This window comes from Caretta caretta, chromosome 2 (genome assembly GCF_965140235.1).
Source record: "Caretta caretta isolate rCarCar2 chromosome 2, rCarCar1.hap1, whole genome shotgun sequence".
NCBI lineage: Eukaryota > Metazoa > Chordata > Testudines > Cheloniidae > Caretta > Caretta caretta.
The window spans coordinates 201111781-201134425 of NC_134207.1; the positions used below are offsets into that span (position 1 = coordinate 201111781).

The 22645-nt window shown below is 38.3% G+C and overlaps 1 protein-coding gene across 4 annotated transcripts in view; it reads left to right on the forward strand.

The window, feature by feature from the left end:
• Positions 1-22645, forward strand: part of ZNF385D (zinc finger protein 385D) — a 631463-nt gene that overhangs the window by 114807 nt on the left and 494011 nt on the right. For 3 of the 4 annotated variants that reach the window (XM_075125749.1, XM_048838561.2, XM_048838562.2), the window contains exon 2: positions 20659-20937. The exons of the other annotated variant lie outside the window; for it this stretch is intronic. In XM_075125749.1, coding sequence (XP_074981850.1) covers positions 20659-20937 — 279 coding nt within the window. The remainder of the gene's footprint in view (positions 1-20658; positions 20938-22645) is intronic. 4 annotated transcript variants of the gene reach the window in all.

A 22645-nucleotide genomic window follows, 5' to 3' on the forward strand; every position in this document is an offset into this window, starting at 1 on the left:
AATGCTCCTGCTCCCATTTTGTTCTTTTGACAGATGATATTGATGACATTGTAAACAGAGTTTAGTTTACAATGGAAATGACTGAGACTAGGTCAGAGAATGATTCATCTGTCACATACCCATCAGCTCTCAGTTGCCTGCCCTTAAGCAATTGTGGTGTATGGTGGGGAAAGGAAAGGATTGTGCACAGAGGATTGCTGATGTTTTTTGATGAGCTGGTCACCTACTTTGATTCAATGGCCATTTCACTTCCAGTTACTGGCAGGTGCCCGTTTGTTTTTCAATGTGATAGTTGTTGGGTTTTTTCCACCTCTTACTGGGGTTTACCCAGGAACTCCTAAATTCTAATCTTGTCTTTGGCATTGACTTACTCTGTGACTTTGCAAAAGCCACTTAGCAGTTCTGCCTCAATATCTATACCTGTAGGAGAGGGACATTAATGTTTTCTCAGCTTCCTCACAGGGAAGTTGGAAGGATTCACATACTATCCTACAATGGAGTTGATTTGGAACTGCCCTTAAGGGAAGCTCTAAGAGGGAATTTACGATGTGTATGTAGGAATGGGAAAACTACCTTCACATACTGTTAATGTGGTATATCATTCTAATAACCATAACAGGAGGCTGAGGAGAATCATTCATAACAGAAGCTACAACATTCTAATACAGTGATATTCAGACAGACTCCGGAACTGAAAGTGGCTCTTTAATGTGTCTCCTGCAACACTTTGTAGCACATGATATTAAAACACTGTGATTTAATTATTAACCAATCTAAGTTATTAACCAATAAGGATGCTTTTACTATGTTATTAACCAATTGTAGAATACTTGGTCAGTCATTTTGTTGTGAGAATATTATATATAAAATGAAACAATGAATTCACATTACTGTGGGTCTTTTGGGTAAAGCTGATGACAATTTTGGCTCCTCAACCACTGAGGTCTGAGTAACACTGTTCTAATAAATTAACCTCTTTAATCAGAAAAAAAACAGAGATGAAAATGGTATTGAAGAGAAAATGTGAGACATATGAATAAATGAAGGAAAAATAATGTAAACATATAATTCTGCTCCTGAAAACAACTGGAAAAATATTGTCTGTTAAATATGTATACACTCTCTGTGTCATCCAGCCATTGTCTCAATTGCTTGAGCTCATTCAATATATTTTCTTATAATTTCCTCAAAAGCAGCATAACTAAAAATCTGTCCTGAAATTGATTATAATAACAATAGTTAGCACTGGTAAAAACTTCACATTTTCAAGGCACTGCACAAACATTAATTAATCAATTAACTTGAAGTAAATAAAGTATCTTTCCACTTTTGAAGCATAATGTGCTTAGCACACATTATGACAACAATAAATGGATTCTAAATCTGTTTCAGCAGATTCAGAAGATGCACTGTACTGTCGTGTCTGGTGAATACATTTGGAAGAGCATCTTAATCCAATATAATCAGACAATGGCCAAATGTAACTAACTAAGTAACAAACTGTTCATGTAAATAATTTGATGCATTTGCATGCCTCTCTTCTAACTGGCCTAGCAAAGTTTTATTTAAAAAATTATTTATTATCTGTAAACATATTTCTGTATTCTCAGGTAGAAAACAAGGGGAAACTCTGAAGTGAATCATAGAACTCAGACTCAACTTATTTTTACCTTCTAGACACCTTGACCTATGTTTTCAAAAGTGCAGGTGCTTAGATTTCAAAGTGTCTGCAGTTAGGCACACAAAATCACTAGTTACTTTTGGAAAAATCTTGTCCCTTAAATGAAGACATTGCAGAGGTTGCACAAGGTCACCACTTGCCGGACTCAGAGTATTATTGTATTTTCCAGAAGTAGCACTACTAATAAAAAAAATTCAGTACTGTTTGGATCCATCTCCCCTAGACCTTCTGACAATCCTAATACTTCACAATATTACAATACTAGATATTATTTTCCAGCATCTCAGGCTTATGGTTTAATAATGCATTTAAAGAGTTTCCTTCAACTCTATTTCTGAGTTCAGATTTTTTTCCCTCCCAGATTTCTTTGGAGAATCTCTCCATCAAGACTGTTTTCTTTCTAACCAAATGTACGTATGTCACAATATTCTGTGAGTAAACCATACAATTTAAAACAACTGCAGGAAAAGGTCTCCAGTCTTCATGTCAAAGTAATTTTAGATTGAAAGGTCTTCCTATGTGTCTAGACAGAACCAAGAACTCTGTGAGCTGCTGCAAGATAAAGAAATAATGAAAGTAATAACATAATAGGTGTAGGTGTAAGCAAAGCAAATGCTTTCTTTTTCTGTTAAGACGGAAGCTCTCCTCCCCATGTACTCCACATAATGTTCACACGTAGGAATGGTCTTTGCTGCAGGGGTACGTTTATGTACATTTGTGTGGGTGCTAGATTGCTCTGGAGCTACTGTGTAAAAAAGGGTAGCAGTCAGAGGCAGTCTTTCACTAAAAGGATGGAAGAGTGAGGATGGAAGAATTTCTTATGACTGTGTTTTCTGATATTTCCTTGATCATCAAGAATGAAGATATTGCTACTGAAGCATTATATGAGTGACTGACTAGCCTGGTGCTTTGGAAGAACTTTTGAGTCGGGGTAAAGAAACAAAGTAGTTTAGCCAAAGTTAGTACACGAGTAGAGTTGTTAAAGCTGTCAAAGTGAATCTGAAAACAGACAGCAGGAAAACACCCATGAGCTTTGCTGTATTTCTCAGACAAACAAGCTGTATTGCTTAACCAAACAATCTATATTCGTTAAACATTAGGAATTAACGTTTTGGGCAAGTATAATGTGAAAATCACTTATAAGAATGCAATCATGGAGCCAACACATGCCTCCTTGGGAGTGTGAAAATATTTGGGTTTCATCTTGAGGAGTTTCCTAAAAATTATCCACTCTGGAGCTGGGTTTTCCCTTAGTCACCTGCATAGTGAATAGCTTGCTTAAACCAGGGATGTCCTCAAATCCAGAGAGATCCCATAGAGGCTGCGATACTAGGGCAGAAGTCCAGTGCCTCCACACTTCCTCGGCTACTGTCGCCCAGAGCGATATGGATCACTTGAATGGAGCTGTGCTGAGATTGGTTCCTTGCCTTTATCTCTGCAATTACCTTCGCCAGGTTTGATAGCAGAGAGTTGGAATCCATATAACAGAAGAATAAAGTCATCATTCTTATGCAGGGAAAGACCAGTGTGTTTGGAAATCGTTACCGCTGCAGAGTGGCTCTCTCCAGGATCCTCCACCTCTTACCATGCTCCCACAAAATGGTGGAGCCCCAAACAGAAGATGATCAGGCAGTGACTTCTGCAAAGCTGGGGTGGGTGGGCAGATAAGACGACGATGTTTTGGCACAACCTCCTTCCCATGGCCAAATACACAATATTTAATAATAATGTATTTAATCAGGGTCTCTGCTGTTTTCACCCACTTTGGGGGTGAGGTTTGTGGGAAGAGAGAAGAGGATCTGAGTCATAATTTAACATTGTTAATCCCCTTTTCTTTCTTGACCAAATGCTCTGATGTGTGAGACAGCATTCTATAATATAACAGATATGGCGTGATAAGTTATTGCTCCAGTACTCCAGCACACGCTTTTCCTCACAGGAGAGTGACTTCTGCCACTAAAACTGTGTGGTTTGTTTGCTTTTGACTCAGTTCGCATTCTGTTAAGGTCATGCTGTTGATGAGGGCTGTGTTCACAGTGGGGCAAATCCTTAAAATATCCTTTATAAAGATTATAAATGAGTGGAACAAGTCATTGTGTGAAAGACTGAAATTTAGAATGGAAGCTGCTGGTTTTCTCCAAACTTTGTAACTAAAACAAATAGCAATAGCACAACTGATTTTTTACACTGATCTGCAATTTTCTTCCAAGAAGGGAAAAAAGGAAAAAAAAATTACACTTTCAAACATTTCTACCTATAAAGTAAACCGTGGAAGAAAACGGACCTAAAATATCTTACCTCATCCACCCCAACACTGTAGATTGATCTATATTACACACATTTTTAAATATACAAAAAATATTTAAATAAATGAAATTTAAATTTATTTATTTATGACTGTTCTTACATGTGTAACTTAAACAGCTAGAAAGCTCTTGTGCCTTTGCTAATTATGTGCTCACTATCCTAACAAAACCAATGAGCTGTAATACAAATCAACTGTTCAATGTACAGCGAATGGTAATGGGACATGAAAATGTTCACTTCTCCGTGGCCAATGCCAACTCAGCCCAGGTTGAGCTATGTGAAAAAAGTTGATCCTTTCTATCTAGTTTTTAGTGGGCAACTACTCCCTGTCTTCATACAAAACTATCACTACTTTTGTCACAAATTGACACCATTACTGGGAGTCACAGCAGAAAGGCCAAGGACTGAATGATGTAGAAAATGGAGTTACTCCTATCATCTCTAAAGGTATTTGCTACAGATCAGGGCACTACAAGCGTACTGATGGGACAAAGTGGAGGAGTTTTCACTGCAGCCCCTGTCCTGATAGAGGCCTACCTGGAGGATGATTTGGGTTTTAAAAAGTTATCTAGATATGCATTTATAAATGTTAGACTTTTTATTCTTTTGCATCTAGGAATAAATTTAAATTTCATTTATTTAAATAATTTTTTGTATATTTAAAAATGTGTGTAATATTAATCGATCTACACTGTTGGGGTGGATGAGGTAAGATATTTTGGGTCCGTTTTCTTCCACGGTTTACTTTATAGGTAGAAATGTTTGAAAGTGTAATTTTTTTTTTCCCTTCTTGGAAGAAAATTGCAGATCAGTGTAAAAAATCTTGAAACGGTAAAAGGGATCACTGCCCTAGCCTGTTTGTGAAATCTTACTGCAGGAGAAATACCAGAAACTTGCTGAAGCAGCAGGAGAGCAGTAATGTGAAATGAGATTCGGTCAATGAAGACCGATAAGTGTAGTGATCAATAATCAAGTGATTTGTGAAAAGCGGTTGATGACAGTGAGTCTATGTTGGTTCCAGATATGTACTGTAGGGGCAGGACTCGTAGTGGACAGCATTGCTATGTTGCAAGGCAAGTCATTCAAGTTGCCTTCCTGAGTGAGTGTCAATTGCAAATTCCATTATTAGGACTGTTTTCAGTCATTTTAAGTATCCAAATCAGGAAGTGGCAGCTAGCGATGGAGCAATCTCGCATCGGGAAAGGCTTGGGGGAAGGTCAGTTGTTCAATTGTTTACTTTTAGGCTGAATGTGTTTTTGATGGCTTTGCCTGCCTGCAGTGTTTATTCTTTGTATGCCTCTGTAATAAACACACAGGGAAAGTGTGACAGAGGTATAAAAAAACCCGCTGCCATTAAAATAAGACAAACATGTATGTAGTTGTCTGGAATTTAATATGGGGTTTTTGGGGGGTTTTTTGGTTGTTTTTTTTTTTTTTTTGGTGCCTGCACTTTATTCTAACAAATTTCTTATATTAGAACATAGTGTTTCTTTCTTTTTAAAGAAACCCACTGATAATGTAAATGTTGAGCATGAAAACATTAAATTCAACATCATTTATAAATCTTCCCAGAGAACTAAAAATAGCTAATTTGCTCAGGATTGATTAAGTTAATGGCAAACTGTTACTGGCTTGTACTGCAGATAATTAGCTCTTATTACTCAGCTATTGGAACATTTGTAGAGTTTTATCATTTATTGTTTTATCAATTCTATTTAAAATGCAATTCTGCAAACATTTTCACTTGAGAAGTCCTTACTAAGAAAGCAATCCCACTAAGTCAATGGAATTCTAAAGTAGAGGTATTTCAAACATGGTAAGTGAAATAAGTTCTCTTTAAGCCAAGCAATAGGAGACAAAATAGATTTAAAAAGTGACAGTTTTCATAAGCCATAGCAAAGAACTAAAGAAAGTCTGGTGACTATTTAGGTGTAGAACTACTGTAGAGATTTTTAGATTTAACTTGAAAATGCAAGGCCTGATTTTGCTCTCATTTATATCATTTTTATGCCAGTGAAACTCTATTGACTTCAGCAGACATACTCCTGTTTCCTCATTTGAGTAAATGACAATAGAAACTGGTTTGCAATCTTAAGGGATAAGGTGTGTTTAGACATCTATTATGTGGTGTGATATTTTCCCCATTGTGGAGTTACAACAGTAAGTTAGTATTTAAGGTTGTAAACCTTTTTTTGTTATAAATCCAATTTTTATACCTATCTTCTTCCAAAAAAACTTCTTTCAGTTTGAAGTTTTGTACTGTCGTACTTTGTAGCTAAAGCCCTTTTTTTATGATTAATCAGACAAGATATTTCTGAGGTATGGGGCTTTAAAAAGATGAGATGGATTACATTTTCTGAAAAGTCTTCTAACCTTTATTTATATAACCATGTCTCAAAACCTGCTTGTTCTAGAAATTTCAGTTTCATTTTATTCAATAGTCTTAAATACCCTTCACTGCAGAGGAATATTTGTAATGCTAAGTTTAGGGGGCAATTTGCTATGGATTTGGAACAATCAAATCCTCTGACAAGTCTCAGGGGATCTTATAAACTTCTTCTAATGTCTAACAGAGTTTATAAGCTTGTCCATCTGAATCAGCTTTGAAGGAATTTAGAAACTTCTCCATAGGTCTCTGCCATGCATCAGTTCTTCTCAGCGGTTTTCAACAGAGTGCCAGCCTAGCTAGGGGTTGGAGTTTGCAGTCTGCCAGCTGAGCCAGAGGAACTTGAAGTAGTTTGCAGATTCAGTAGCTGTAGCAGAGCTGCTCCAGAGGACGACCATTATGCACATACTTCATTATAGCAGTAGCTTCATGGATCTAGTCTGAATAACCACAACAAACAGCAAGTGGGTTTGAAACCATAAGTCTGCTGCTGCTGGGGTCTCCCAGGGAGTGGAGGAAAACAACATCTGCTTCAATGTGTACAGAAAAGTAATATTCTTTCCTGTGATTTGTATAAAATTCCTTTCAGAATAAAAAATATTTTAAAATTAGTGTTAGGATAAATTAGGAATAATACTTTTAATTTTCTTTGTAAAAGACAGTGGGGTTTGTGGACTGGAAAGACAGATGGGAAGGAAGATGGGTAATGTGTTCCACATGGCTTTATCATATAAATAAATGGAGAATTTATCAATTTGAAGATGGCAACCATGACAGAGAAGGAATTTTAAGGAGAAAAAGGGAGTAACAACAGGTAGGAATCATGAGGACAATATATGGACTATGATAGCGCCACATGGATAGAAAATGGAACAAAGGTTTTTTTTTTAAATCTTGAATAAAACCCAAAATTTCCCCCCCTCCTCTATTTCTAAAACTTTTATTTTCTCTTTTCTAGCAACAATATCGCAGTATTTTTGAGCATGAAGTTAAGCAGACTCTCAGCAAGCTCCATTAGCTTCCCAGATGTGGGCAGACATTGCTGAATAGCTTGTAAAATCATTTACTGTACTTGGAGTTTTATACAGTGACTGATTTTTACAAAGTAAACAGAAATGCAAACCCATGTATTAGAGGGCAGTATTGGCTCGAGGTCTGTAATGTGTACCAATGCATTTTTTTTTTGTTATTGATTTTTATACATTCAAACCAACATGTGTTCAGTTTCTGAGTGAACACAAAGGCCCAATCCTGTTGCCTCTAAGAGGGTAAAGATTGTAGATTGATAAAGTATTGTTTCCTAAGGTCAGCCAGATTTGACCTGATAATTTTTCCATAAAGTTTTGGTGGACCTAGAGCTCAGCTACACTGGAGTTAGTGAGAGAATCCTAACCAAACTAGGCTTCCTATCATGTTATGTTAGACAACACTAGTAGGGACTGTAAAAGCAGCAGAGTGTCCTGTGGCACCTTATAGACTAACAGATGTATTGGAGCATAAGCTTTCGTGGGGGACATATGCATCTGAAGAAGTGGGTGCCAGTAGGGACTAGATCTTATTGCAATAGAACTCAGCAAGTATCAATTTAAACTTCCTCTTGTGGAAACACTGATATGGCCTGGTCTCTGCAAACTTATTCTGATGCATTACTAGTGTTTAGCTATGATCAAAACCTGTAGAAAATTAATGCATTAGGCTCTTCAGAGAGCCATATTAGAATATGACATGCTAGCACACAAATTCAAAAGTGCTCTGTCAAATCAAAGTATAAATCTTTGGGGAAATGCATTGGAACTAATAGAGAAATATTAAGGACTCCAGGTTTCATACACAGTGTTGTCAGATGTTTGGCTGTGTGTGTTCCTTCTTTATGCCATTCCAGCTCTGCACAAGTAACTGGCACAGCAGACCTCAAGCGAATCGCCCAATGACCACAAGATCCATTAAGGTATGAAGGCACCCAGCCAGGTTTATTGTTGATGAAGCACAGTCCTAGTTCCCTGGATCAATGTCTACAGTTACACTAGCACATGTATGCCCGTGACAATAGATGCAGCTCATTGAAGGGTGGGACTTTCCATTCCCCCCTCTGCTGGCCAAAGACACTTCCTCTGAGACTCCATTTTATATACCAATACAAACAAGTTACGTATGCCCCTCAGACATAGTTAGTTACTGCCCACTGATGTGGGTTGTTACCACCCATTATCTTGTACATGTTGGTTCAATCAAAACATCTGTATCCATTATACTTTCATCCTGACTATTTTTAAGAGAAGTATTCCTGTTATATTGATGTGGGGGGAGGGGTGTGTTTGAACCATACTTGGTATCGGGGGGTTTTGGTACCATCCTTCTGGAATGTGTTTGCGTGAGCGTCCTGTGCCTAGCCTTTCTTAGGAATGTGTATGCTTTTGCAATACCAGCCCTATTCTTGCCAGGCTTTGAGTGTGTGCGCACAGGCAGAGCCTGACTCCTGCTTACAGCCTGTCTCTTGCTGACTTTGCTTTATATTAGCAAAGATTTGACCGCTACTTTAGCCCAGGCCTCTAATACAAGGGCTTATGTCTCAGGCTGTCTTGCTACTACACACAGTTTTATTGGATTCACTTCTTATTATACGTATATAAAGGTGAGTTTTCAGGGTCTGATTCAAATGTATGTAACTGTGGAATCTGTTCTGCAACTGTATTGGTAAACTCAGGTTTGCCTATAGAATTATATTAAACTATGCCTATTAATCTATGTTCCATAGGATGCACTATAGTTTCTCAGTAGTTAGATTTCTGTCTGATGTATATTTCTGTTGGATATGATTTCTAGAAACACGTGACATCTAACTGTGGTGATATGCATATTAGAAATGTCATACTAAAAGAAAAGTATTTTGTCAAATTCCTCCCTCTGTTATACATGTATAACCCTATTGATTTCATGGCCCACTGTGATTGCAGTAAAATACATGAGGCTGCCCCTGTAGTGAACTTTGCTTAGGTCAGCATGGATTAAGGATTAAAACTAGGAGGACCATGAAGAGGACTATGGCCCAAAATTTGTTGTTGGGCTCTTTCCTGACTGTTGTCAAGAATTGACCTGTTTATGCCATACATCCCTAATATTGCTGGAAAGATAGGGGCAAATGATTAATATAAATACAGTAGCTGACATCAAGAATAGATCTATTGTATCAGCCAGGAAACTCGTGAAAAGGAGACATGAATTTTCAAGATGCATAAGGAAGAATATATAACTTCTAAAAATATGCATTGTGTAATAGATTCCAAATAACTCCTAGTGTGTTACCTAACAGGAGTTATGTACCAATTTCCACTGGCACTGTGGTAAAAATGTACCCTGTGCTGAATTTCTCCAAAGTCACTGTAGTAACTTTGGAGCCCCAGGTTTTATTTTCTGCAGTATGGCTGAAAATGTACCAGCCAACAGTGAATCTATCCCAGCTTTTGGGATTTAGTAGAAATCTATTTTTCTAGGAATTAGTTTATAGAGAGGCCACTCTGGGGTGAATTCTCAAGATGTGGACTTTAAAATGAAGGAAAAAAATAAAATAAAACTTTAAGGAAACCTGCACCTTTGCTACTAGTAATTGATAAAGTTTTTGCCCAAGAGATTCTTCTTCTCTTAAAAATAGCAAACACATCTGAATTCCTTACTATACTTTGATTATTCACATGGATGGTTTCAACATTGACTAATAATTAACAAGGCCAACTTTTGGGAATATGACCTGAAGAGCCTGCTAACATTGTCCAGTTATGTAAAGTGTTTGTTTATTTCAGTTTCTCACATTGCATACCATATACTAGTTGTACTGACATCAATTTAAAAGACAGCCGTTAACCAACACAACAAAACAGATCTAAAAAAAAAAAAAGACAACCTTAAAACAAAAACAAATCTTTCTGAGCTCATAAAGAGTCCTACGACCTACCACTCCCTCCAATAAATCCACACTCATCCACTTGGGGAAAATAAGTGAGTCTTGCAGCATTTCCTAAAGCTTCCGCAGATCATCTGGGAGGGAAGTTTCTTCCAGACCCAAGGGCCTCTCAATCAGAAGGTCCTACCACTAACTCTCAATTGTTTAGTCCGCACAGTAGATGTGTGACACTGCCACAGTATTGCATAGGATAGAGTAGCCAGGGCACAAATCACCCAGGGCTTAAAGCGGTTGTCTCAATATTTCACTTTCAATCATCAAGAGCTGGTTGGGAATTTTCTGCCAGAATGACTTTTCAGTTGGAATATTTCATTTTGTGTTGAATCAAGCTGAATCAAAACATTTTAGTTTCTGGAACTTCCATAAAACATTTTATTCTGCATTTCCCCATCGTGCCTCAGTGCCTCATTGAGCTGTAGTTCAGGCATCTCATGCTCCCATTCTCTCTTATGGGCTCAACTCCCTGATTGGACTGTGTCTCTCACGACACAACATGGTGTCACCTCTGACTGAACAACGTGGTGCATCATGGGAGTCATGTCACCACAGGAGATATAATCAGGTCAGGGTGGCCTGAGTCGCCTGAACTGCAACTCATATGAGGCAATGCAGCACTGTAGAGAAATGCAGTTTAATGTTGAATTGACTCATACTCAGAATGAAACATTTTGCCATTTCTGAATCACAAGTTTTCAGAACTTCTTTCTCATCATGTGGAAAACTTTGGTATTTCAACTTTTTGTCCTGAATCTGCACAAAACCAAGCTGGAATATTAGACTTTCCAGTGGGACAGAAATTTAAGTTTTCACTCTGCTGTAACCTGGAGCCAGTGCATATTGGAAAGCACAGGTGTAATGTCCTCTCTGCCTGGAACACTGCCTTGCAAATGGGCACCTCTTCTTTGTGCTCACTGCAATGGCTGCATAGTTTGAATGTATAGCCCTATGTATAGCCCTAGAGGTGACCAAGGCATGGATAACTGTTGTACCTTGGTATCCAGACATATCTGGGGATCCAATAAGATACCCAAGTTGCGAACTTTAGAAACAAACAGGGGGCAAACCATATTAGTCAGGTTTGCCAATATAATTGCTATTGCTGCCTAGAACATGAGCATCATCTCAGTCTTGTCTGCATTGAGTCTCTTCTATGCTCAGTCCCTGTAGACACTAGACAAATTTTCACTATATTAGCATAGTCTGAAGATATGGAAATATAGAGATGGGTGACATGAGTATACTGAATACACTATCATGAACCCACCCAAATATACTCACTATGTGATGAATGAGTGAGACAGAACAAACTCTGTAATAGCCTCCATGTCTGTAGGATAGATGAAAAATTGACCAACACTAACCTCTGCGACCTCTCAGAAAGAACAAAACAGAACCGCTCATGCTACTCCAGCTACCCTGTAGGGTCAATAACTGGGTCAGCCACAATCTAAAAAAATCAATACAGGCACGTGGAGAATGAAGCAGCTATGTGTATTATTTTTTTATAAATATCATATGAACTTCAGTGTACTTGTTTGATATTATCCTACCCAATTGTGTAGAATTAAATCAAAGGAGGCTGGTAGGGGGAAGCAAACAGCAAATGAAACAATATCAGAGATAAGGCCCTTTAAGGGAACAATATGGGGAGCTGTTCAATTGGGAATGCCCCTGCCTGGCTCCATCCAGTCTAGCATGGTTTACCCATCACAGGCCTGAGCCTAGGATCAAAGAGGATAATAAAATCTTAAAAGTCTTGCCCTAAGGTCCTAGGGCACAAGGGGGATTGAGAGAGCTATCAGCAGTTGCCTGTGGGGAGATGCTGATGCTAACGCTAACAGAGACACACACAGAAAGAGGGGTATCTGTTTCTCCCAGCCCAGAGATAGAAGTAATTGGGTTGAATAGAATTTACCAAAGTTTACAAGTTTAAAGATTAAAGATAAGATAAGGAGAAATATGCATATAGGTCTTTATTGTTATAACGTATCATTGATTGCTATGTACCTTTGGGTGAACAAATAAATAGTGTTTTGTATTGAATCTGTTTTTGTGTCACTTTAATCAACCACTGTCAAAGGTCCCCAGAATAAAAGGGTTTACAGGTAAGAACATAAGAATGGCCATACTGGGTCAGACCAAAGGTCCATCCAGCCCAGTATCCTGTCTACTGACAGTGGCCAATGCCAGGTGCCCCAGAGGGAGTGAACCTAACAGGTACTGATTTAGTGATCTCTCTCCTGCCATCCATCTCCACCCTCTGACAAACAGAGGCTAGGAACACCATTCCTTACCCAGCCTGGCTAATAGTCCTTAATGGACTTAACCTCCATGAATTTTTCCAGTTCTCTTTTAAACCCTGTTAGAGTCCTAGCCTTCACAACCTCCTCAGGCAAGGAGTACCACTGGTTGACTATGCGCTGAGTGAAGAAAAACTTCTTTTTAGTCTCCTCTTTTCCAAGATGAAAAGTCCTAGCCTCTTTAATCTCTCCTCCTATGGGACCCGTTCCAAACCCCTAATCATTTTAGTTGCCCTTTTCTGAACCTTTTCTAATGCCAGTATATCTTTTTTGAGATGAGGGGACCACATCTGTATGCAGTATTCAAGACGTGGGCGTACCATGGATTTATATAAGGGCAATAAGATATTCTCCGTCTTATTCTCTATCCCCTTTTTTTAAATGATTCCTAACATCCCCTTTGCTTTTTTGACTGCCACTGCACACTGCATGGACATTTTCAGAGAACTATCCACAATGACCCCGAGATCTTTCTCCTGATTAGTTGTGGCTAAATTAGCCCTCATCATATTGTATGTATAGTTGGGGTTATTTTTTCCAATGTGCATTACTTTACATTTCTCCACATTACATTTCATTTCATAAATTTCATTTGCCAAATAAATTCAATTCATAAATTTCATTTCATAAATTTCATTTGCCATTTTGTTGCCCAATCACTTAATTTTGTGAGATCTTTTTGAAGTTCTTCACAGTCTGCTTTGGTCTTAACTATCTTGAGCAGTTTAGTATCATCTGCAAACTTTGCCACCTCGCTGTTTACCCCTTTCTCCAGATCATTTATGAATGGGTTGAATAGGATTGGTCCTAGGATTGACTCTTGGGGAACACCACTAGTTACCCCTCTCCATTCTGAAAATTTACCATTTATTCCTATCCTTTGTTCCCTGTCTTTTAACCAGTTCTCAATCCATGAAAGGATCTTCCCTCTTATCCATTGCCAGCACGGTTGCGCTTGTCAGGTTAACACAGTTGGTAAATGGGGCTGCAGGAGAGATCGAGTCTGGGAATAGTAGGTGGTTCCAGCTATGGTAGGTGGTAAAGGTAGAGCCTGAAGGGGTGGACTCAAGAGGGACTAAAGGGGTCTAAAGCACAGGTTTCCCTGTAACCATGACAACATATTCATTAGTTGTAAAAGGGAGATCAATCAATCAATGCCACCAATGCAACTGCCAAGCCTAAAATCATATTGACTGAGTTTGAAGAGACTTGAAGAGTCCAGCTATTACTGGGGGAGTTTTGCTACAAATTTCTTGATAACCTTCCCCCAACATAGGAAACTAGAGACAGGGTGATAATTGGATAGATAGTCTATGTCAAGAGATGGGTTTTGCAGTAAGGTTCTAACAACTGCTTATTTGAAAGAAGCTGACTCCTTTTGCTCCCTTTTGACATTCCTCGCCAACAAAGATCCCAATATCTCTCAAAAGGCTCTCACCAGCCAGGAGGACACAGGATTAATTCACAGGTCATGACTTAGGCAAACTCCAGTGCCTACAGAATTTCAACAAGCGTCACTAACTGAAACTCAAGCAGAGGCAGTTTGGTGGGCTAGGCTATGCTAGTAAGAACTCATGCTGTAACTGCAGAGGCAGACAGCTTACGTCCGATCCAAACAATCTTATCTGCATGCTAGTTTGAAAACTGTTTCGCAATGAGAAACACTGGACTCTGTCACCAGATGTAAACTAGCTGGATTAACAAGAGTATTCACTACCCAGAGCCGTTCTGCCTCTCTGAGTTTCAAGGATGCTATGGTGGAAGTGAATAATTTTTTCTTTGCCTCCTCTACATAGGGTTACCAGATAACAATTGTGAAAAAACAGGACCAGGGGGACAGGGGAGTGGTAATAGGTGCCTATATGAGGAAAAAGTCCCCCAAAATGGGACTGTCCCTTTAAAAACGGGACAGCTGGTCGTCCTACCTCTACAGCCATTGCTAAGACCCTCAAATCTCTTGATGCTGAAATTAGTGGACTTTGCCACTGGATTATCTAGCTTTATTTTCTGTTTCATCTACTGCAGGATATTTGTTTGTCATGGTAACTGGAGAGGACAAAGCCAAGGAAAAGAGGCTTTAAGAGACACTGGTATTTGGTTGTCTGGTTGTCGAGTATCACCAACCCAGCAGTATAGTGGTGGATTGGCAACACTTGATTCTTTCTGTGAAGCCTGTTGCGTTCCAGTAGCCTCTTTAATGGACTTAATGCGCGTGGCTGTGCAAAATAGAATAATACAGAGTAGTACTGACTTTGATAATTTTATACTCGGAAGACACGCAGCTAACAACATAATTAGCTGCACTTTAAGAGAAAAAAGTTGTCTGTCCTTTTCTCTGTATGGAAAGTGCACTTTTGTCTCAAATAGGGGAGGTAATTGTTGGTTCATGACAGATATAATTTCTACCCCCTCACTTCCAATCCCATCTCAAAATCCCCAGAGTATAGTTGAGCCAGCAAACACCACAAATTGTAGCTCTGTTGGTTTTCCATGTGGGACAGTTTTCTACTTTGCTCAAAGCTATCCCTTCATGCAAAGTTCATTTTACTGTAAGCATCATTGAACCAGAACTGAGTTCAGAGCTCCAGGGAAAATAGGCCTGAGCATTTATCCACAATGCCATTTAAGATGGCTGAAATCTTTTAATTCTAAGTTTGCTAATTCAATTGTAGTGCACTACTGCGCTTCTGAACATCTGAGAACTTAGCTTGTGCCTCATAGTCACTGATCCAAAACAAACCTGTTCACACAGGTAATAACGATCCACATCTGTCAATTAATCTAATACAGTGAAGATAGTTCTATGCTACAATGGAAAGGAAACAACTTTCATTTAATAATACTTTGTAGGATAGATAACATAAGTTAGTTAAGTAATTCATATCAATTGAAAGTGTAACTTTTAAAAAGGGGACTGTGTGTTGCTTTTAAACGTTTTGAACAGGATTATCAATTAGTATTAATGAGACATGTTTCCTGCAGCCACAAACTGAACTTGCTTGTGCAAACAATCAAAATTGCACTTGAATATCAATTTGTATGTCACCGAAAAATAGAAGTGTGTAACTGTGGGTATACACTTTTAGAGGCCACTTTTGAAGTGTGGCCTTCTGAGACTTCCTGGCTCGTTATTTTCCCCCTCTATACTATATAGTGTGCATTAGAATGCTAGCGCACCTGCAGTCCTCATGAGTCAACCTACTACAGTTGTACTGCTGGAGGCTTGACTTAATGGGTTTTTGTTTACATTCCTCTAAAATATTGGATTGACTAGTAAAACTAATTTTTTAAAATATCAACAAATAATGTACAAGAAATTATCTCCTTCATCCCCTAGCCTGTTCCCCCCCCCCCCCCACATCCCAACTTCAAATATAATAGAGAATGGTCTGGAACCATAAAGTTTGGATCCAGAACAGTATCTGAACTTCTCAAAAAAAATTGTCAGTTTTCACATTTGGGTTTTTGTTCATAACTGCATACAAAATAAAATCCCCAAACACTCCCATGGAGGTGCATGGGAGTGTTCCTAGTGCAAGAAGAGAAGTGGCTTGTACATCCTGAGGCTTATAGTATGTTAGCCAATACCCCCAGTAGTGCTGTTCATACTCTGAATTCATGGTCCATGTGTGAAGACTGTGTCAGTATGGCATGACATGTTTCCTGTGTCTAACTCTGTCATCCTGCTCTGCTGCTGCAAATGCTCCCCTTGTTGTGCCAGATTTCAGAAAGAGATGGCAATAGTCAGTGTTTTATGACTGTAATGCCATCACAGGTGTCTAATGCAAGCACTAATCAAATGATTGGAGCTTGAGTTATTTATTTCAAACATGGCATTTTGTTGCATTACATTCGTGTGCATTTTATCTTTTTCTAGACTATTTCGATTGTTGTCTTACTCTCCATACTCCAGAATAAATCATATAAAGTTGTCATATTTATCCTAATATTAGTGATGTCCTATTACACTGTTATGACTTATGTTGTCTGCTTATTTCTGTGAAAGTTAAGAAAAAGTATTATGCATGTATGAGTACACACACTGAAGTAGGTATGTGTAATGGACTATATAATATTTACTTATAAAGCTGAATGTATTGGCCAGAAGACATACACATTACAGTAACTCCATGCCCATAACATTATAAGCTTAGAGAGATACAGTACTATGTTTGTAATCTTAAAATCATACTGCACTCTAGTGGGGAATGCTTTCAATGCAAAAGATGTTAGGTATTGTACAACATATACAAACTGGAGTTTCTGACTAGTTACCTAATTAACTTCTAATAATAGGAAATTAATAGCATGTTAATATTTAGTTCTTCTGTTTGACATTTGGTTAAACGCTGGATTTCTTCATTTAAAATTGTGTTAGATACATAAAATATAACTCTCTGATGATGGATTGGTACCTCCAGCAGATTCCAGAGGAGTTAGACTTCGGGGGATCCCTTTTTCTTCCCTAGGAGAAATTCTTACTTCCACAAAGAAGTATTTGGAGGAAACTCCACAAGAAGAATCTGAGTTTTCTCACTACCTCTCATAGGTTTTCCTATAAGGGAATGTAATCTGGCCCATAAAAGACACCCCATTATCACTTTTGGTATAATACATTTATTTAATGATAATTATTCACTTCAATGTTGCGGTTTTTTTTTTATTTGGTGTTTGTCCTGGATCCAATGGTTTAATCTTCTTTTAGATTTCTGAAATACTATACCATATAGAGAGTTAACTGTATTTGTAAGCAGAAAATAAGCCAATAAAACTGACTCAGCTGATCCTGAGAGATGCTGACTTTACTGAAAGTAGCAAATGCTGAGCCGCCTCAGGTTTGGGTGCTTGTTCTTTGCATAAATTGTAGCAAACTGTTTTGAGTAAATATTCTTCCATTTACATAAATGAACCCAATATTAATTGGAGATGAAGCAAATCTGGAAACTCAGATTGAAACTCTCAAATTTCAGGACTGGAATGTTCATCTCTCAATTTGCCCCTTACACTTGTTTACAATTCAGTGAATACTTTCTGGTTCTGATATAGCCAAAGCCTTGAGATCAGTGGTGGGCAAACTGTGCCCTGCAGGCCACACGTGGCCCATAAGGGTAATCCACTGGCGGACCACCAGACCGTTTGTTTACATTTGCACAGCTGCCCGCAGCTCCAAGTGGATTACCCTGACGGGCCGTGTGGCCCTCTGGCCGCAGGTTGCCCACCACTGCTTGAGATGGTAGTTGAGCACGTGAAAGGTCTCCCATTTGGGTAGAACAGCTTTCAGTATTTTGGTGTAGTCTGGTGTTTCTCAAATGTATTTGATCGTGCTCCCACTTCTTTGTGTCTGTACTACTTTACGTGCTGTCTCCCCCTCCCATTACACAAGTATATATACCAATAAAAATATGCAACTCTCACTAAATATGAGGTATTGATTCAAACACAGTCTGCAATCCATTGTAATAAGAGCAAAAGCAAAACTGAGATTGTGGTCGATGCTTACAATTAAATGTGCACACCAGGTTAATGTACAGATGGCAATGACTTCGTATACTGCTATGCAAGCTTAAAAGAAATCTGTCAAAATGCACAGCGCCATCTGAGGATCTGATATGTCTGGAGGAATCAGCTTTGCTAGTTATTCATTGCTGTGGGTAAAATGTGAGCAGTAATTCCCCCCCCCCCAATTTGATTGGAGTCAAATTAAAATCTGAAGCCTAGTCTTGATTTACTTTTGGACTCAGACTGTGGCATAAACCTAGTCTGGATCTGAAAAGAAAGATGGCCTTTGCTAACCCTCATGTACAGAAGCAGCGGTCTTTCACTTTCCTCAGTATGACTGACTTGAGTGTATTATGGAGGCATTAAAAGGGGCACCATATTTGGAAAAACTGAATGCAACTTCACTTAAAGCATGAAGTGCCTTGATTAAGTCTACAAGTATCCACTAAGTTTGCAGTACTGGTATTTTTCCTAATAAACTCTCACTGGGTACTGCATTCATATACCATATTCCTTCAATAATGAATTAATCTTGGTGTGTGTGCATGGAGCATGACTCATACATTTGTCTGATTTATCTGACTCCTGCCCACCCAATTTTAGCTGCTTTAATTTTAAAAGTTCATATTTGCATTTATTTCACTTTAGCTTCCAGGAGGCAGATTTTCCTTTCCCTTCTTCTCCGCTGAGTTCACAGGAATTACTTTTGGTTTACCCCGATGTGAGAGGAGAATCGGGATTTATAGATAAACCTTACCTTAAATTATGATTGACTAAATAAGAGACTAAAATAAGAGACCGGTAATGCTTGTTTGTTGTTTCTCTTTAGAGTATTTTGGAGCAGAAAAGGGGGAAAATGGGCAGAATCTAAACAAAAACAGAATCATCTTTGATATTTTACTCTTGGTTTTATGATTAATTTAGATTTTGACTTGAAAGCAGTCCAGACAAGTGCAGAGAGAGAGTGTAGGAGTTGTACAATAATTAAAGTGATCAATACAAGAGTGATCTGTCTGCAACTTGCAGGGTCAGGATTTTTTATGCTTCTGGTATCTTCAGCATACTGAATCACAAAGATTGGAAATAAGCTTCAGCTTTCCCATGGGTTTTGATGGAAATCTTTCAACAGGGTGTGCCTTACAGCTCTCTCACCGATAAAGCAACTTATTGCCTGTCCCCTGTAGCCAGACACAAAATTTGTATAAATACTGGAATATAGCTATATGTTGTTCTCCAAACAGAGCTTAACACTGGCCTATTTATAGTACTAGGTGATATGTAAAACTGATAACATGTTACTTACTTACAGTTTTCTTTATGATTATGTTCCAAGGGGGTTCAGCCATCTGATTTGCTCTTGGGACCCTTAGAAGTACACTTACCCTTTAAGAACTTTCTTCCTTAGCTTTTCCATTAGCTCCCACCAATTTCTCAAATGTGGTATTCTACCCAGGAATGTGGTATTTCACCCAGGTCCTTTGTAGCAGGACCCTGGGGATCTCTAGCTTGTGGAGACTAGGAGACTGGAATCCTGTTTAGACTGGCAAAGTTCCCCCAATCCTCACGGAATTTCAAGTCCTGCTCTTTGGGCAGCTTTTTGCCAGTTTGCTGCTCATACAGGATTGTCTTCATCCTCTCTGACAACCACCCTGATCTGCCTGGGCTGAAGTTTGTTATCCCAACTATTACTGGTCAACCAATTAGCCACATCTAAGGAGGTAGCAACTCTGTCCCTTAACTCCTTCATGGCTGGGGCAAAGTGGGGTTATACATTCCATCTCATATGTAAATGTATTTCTGTTATAGTAAATAATTGTGCTTTCTCAGGGAAGGTTACTGTTTGGCTGCTGTAGATCTCATCCAGCGCTGGCTAAGGAAGAGGTTAACTTCCCTTCTGGCAAGAAGAAGGAATATAATCACCTGTCCTTAATATGGAATCCTTAATATGGAATCCTGGACCAGCTGTGCAGAATTGAGTCCTCATAGCACACTAAGAGGGAAGTGAGTTGGTGGGTGGGGATCTAATCTAGTAGTCCTCCATTTTGCACTGGAGGAAACTGAGGTATAAAAAGAGGAAGTACTGTTACTTGCTGAAAACACAGTGAGTTAATAACAGAGCTGGGAACAGAACAAAGGTTTCCTGGTTTCTAGTTCTGTGACCCTAACCATTAGAGTAATGTTTCTTTCACATAATGGTTCATTCTGCCCTTTTTGTGCAGCTAATGAACAAATACAGCAAAATAACAGGAAAGTCAGAATAGAATTTAATTAGAGAAGGATTTTGCAGGAACAGTTTAACTCCAGGGACAGACTTACAGGTCCTGTTAAAATGTGTAAATACTTGCATTCGCTTAACTCTGGGGTTTAACAAAGACTCACTAAGAGAAAGCAAAATGTGTGAAATGAAACTGTATACGTTAAGAACTAAAATAAAAAATGAAGACTAACCATTAGTGCTTCTCTCTACTTTCCAGGTGTTGAGATACTGTGCATCATTCATGATTTTTATTTATTTATTTTTATTTAGAAAATATGAAGAAGCCCTGGAGCCCTGATGTACCGCATGGTAATCATTCTTACACCCCAGGTTTCCCAAGTGTACCAGACAGGGAAAGTGAGACAGAATTAGCACCTGACGACAGTGAGGCAAAGGAAGAGAAGGAGAAAAAACACACCAATTTCACTTTGTGCAATGTTTGTAACATTCAGTTGAACTCTGCTGCTCAAGCACAAATCCACTATAATGGCAAATCACATCAGAAAAGATTAAAACAGCTCAGCAATGGAAATCTTAAAAATGATAATGGTAAGCTTTAAACCTATATATCTTCTTCTTGTGTGAGGTGTATATGCTTGTCTGCTTAGTTCATGCAGGCTTATTTAAACTGTTGGTTCTTTGCAATATTGACATAATTGACTTCGGCAAATATGTCGTGAAAAATGTTCATGATATCGGTATTTTTTGGCATTTTTTTGTAGTGCTCTCGGTTTATACACACACCTACTTCAGTTTCTGTGCCAATAAGAAATAGAAACAGCAAAGTTGATATCCTATGCCTATAACACTGAGGAGTAGCATTAGATTTAAGGTTTTTAAATGACTTAAATATGGCTCCTAGTAAATCTTCATGTTAGAACTCTTTTTGGTAAATATCAGATTAAAACAAATGGAACTAAACTTATGTCAAAATGTTCTCTGTGCAAGCCAAGTAAACTTGTACCAGTTTAGCCCACTATGTACTGTATGGTAGATAAAGAGTATTATTGATATGGATCTGAGAAAAGTAACATTAAATATGATTTAAAGATGATCTAGGCCTGAGCCAAAGCACATTGCAGTTAGTGGAAAGAATCCCCCTGGCTTCAGTGGATTTTGAATGAGACCCAACCTGAGTGTTTGTCTGTTGCTAATGGTTTTTTGCCTGTATTGTTTCAAAGGTACTGGTTTAAACTTTGGTGCACACAGTGTTGTTGGTCCAGGTTCTTCCTATACTCCACTTGCATTTTACAGAGTTTAAACCTATTCAGTGGCTTTTTTTGTCTTCAGACTTTTATTGAGCTGTAAAGCCTGTTAATAGAGTGTTTTACTTTTCATATTTTAAGGCAGTAGCAACACTTGTTGAAATTAACTATTTGCATAACTGATTCTAATGTTGTTTTGCATATAGGGGTAATACACTAATACTGTGTATAAAGATATTTTTGTTGCTGGTGTATTTTACAGTATATGGTAAGAAAATCATTCCAAGCCTGATCCTGTTTGATTTGCTCATTCAAGTCTTAATCCATGTCCCACTGAAGTTTATCAAAAGACTCTAATTGACTTCAGTGGGAGATGGATCAAAGATTCTATTATGTTAACAAGACCAACTGACATCTGTGAGTTTTGCAGAGTAGTTTTGGTCACCTGATGCAGTGTTTTTCCAATATGTAATCAAGGTGAATGAGATGCTTGTAATATAAACATGGTTAGAATTTTATGTACAGAAGCAGGAAGAACCTATTTGAGATAATATCTTTCAACATCATTTTGGTTTATTTCATATAAAAGGGAGGAAAAATATAGGTTTCATCTAGGATCAGTGTAATTATTTATTATTTGTATTAAAATAACACATGGATGCGCCAGTCATAGTTAAGGGCTCCATTGTTCTAGACACTGTAGAAACACTGAACAAAAAATGTGGTATCTGCCCCCAAAAATGTAGTTTAATATTAATTTATGTAATACCTTAAATTCTTAGGTCCTGATCCTGCGACATGTAGTGCTCAGCTAGGCTGCTATGTCCATGCAGAGCTGCACTGAAGTCAGTGGAGCTCTCTGTGGTTGTAGCCAGTCTTTTTGCATGCAACAGGTTACAGGACTGAGGCCTTATATGATGTATATATGATTGTGTTGTGTTTCTTCTTCAAACTAAATGCATACCTTTAAAATGTTCTGTACTAAAATCCATTTCTGGGATGAAATTCAACCTGTGCATAGGGTTGCCAAATTTCTAATCACAGAAACCTTT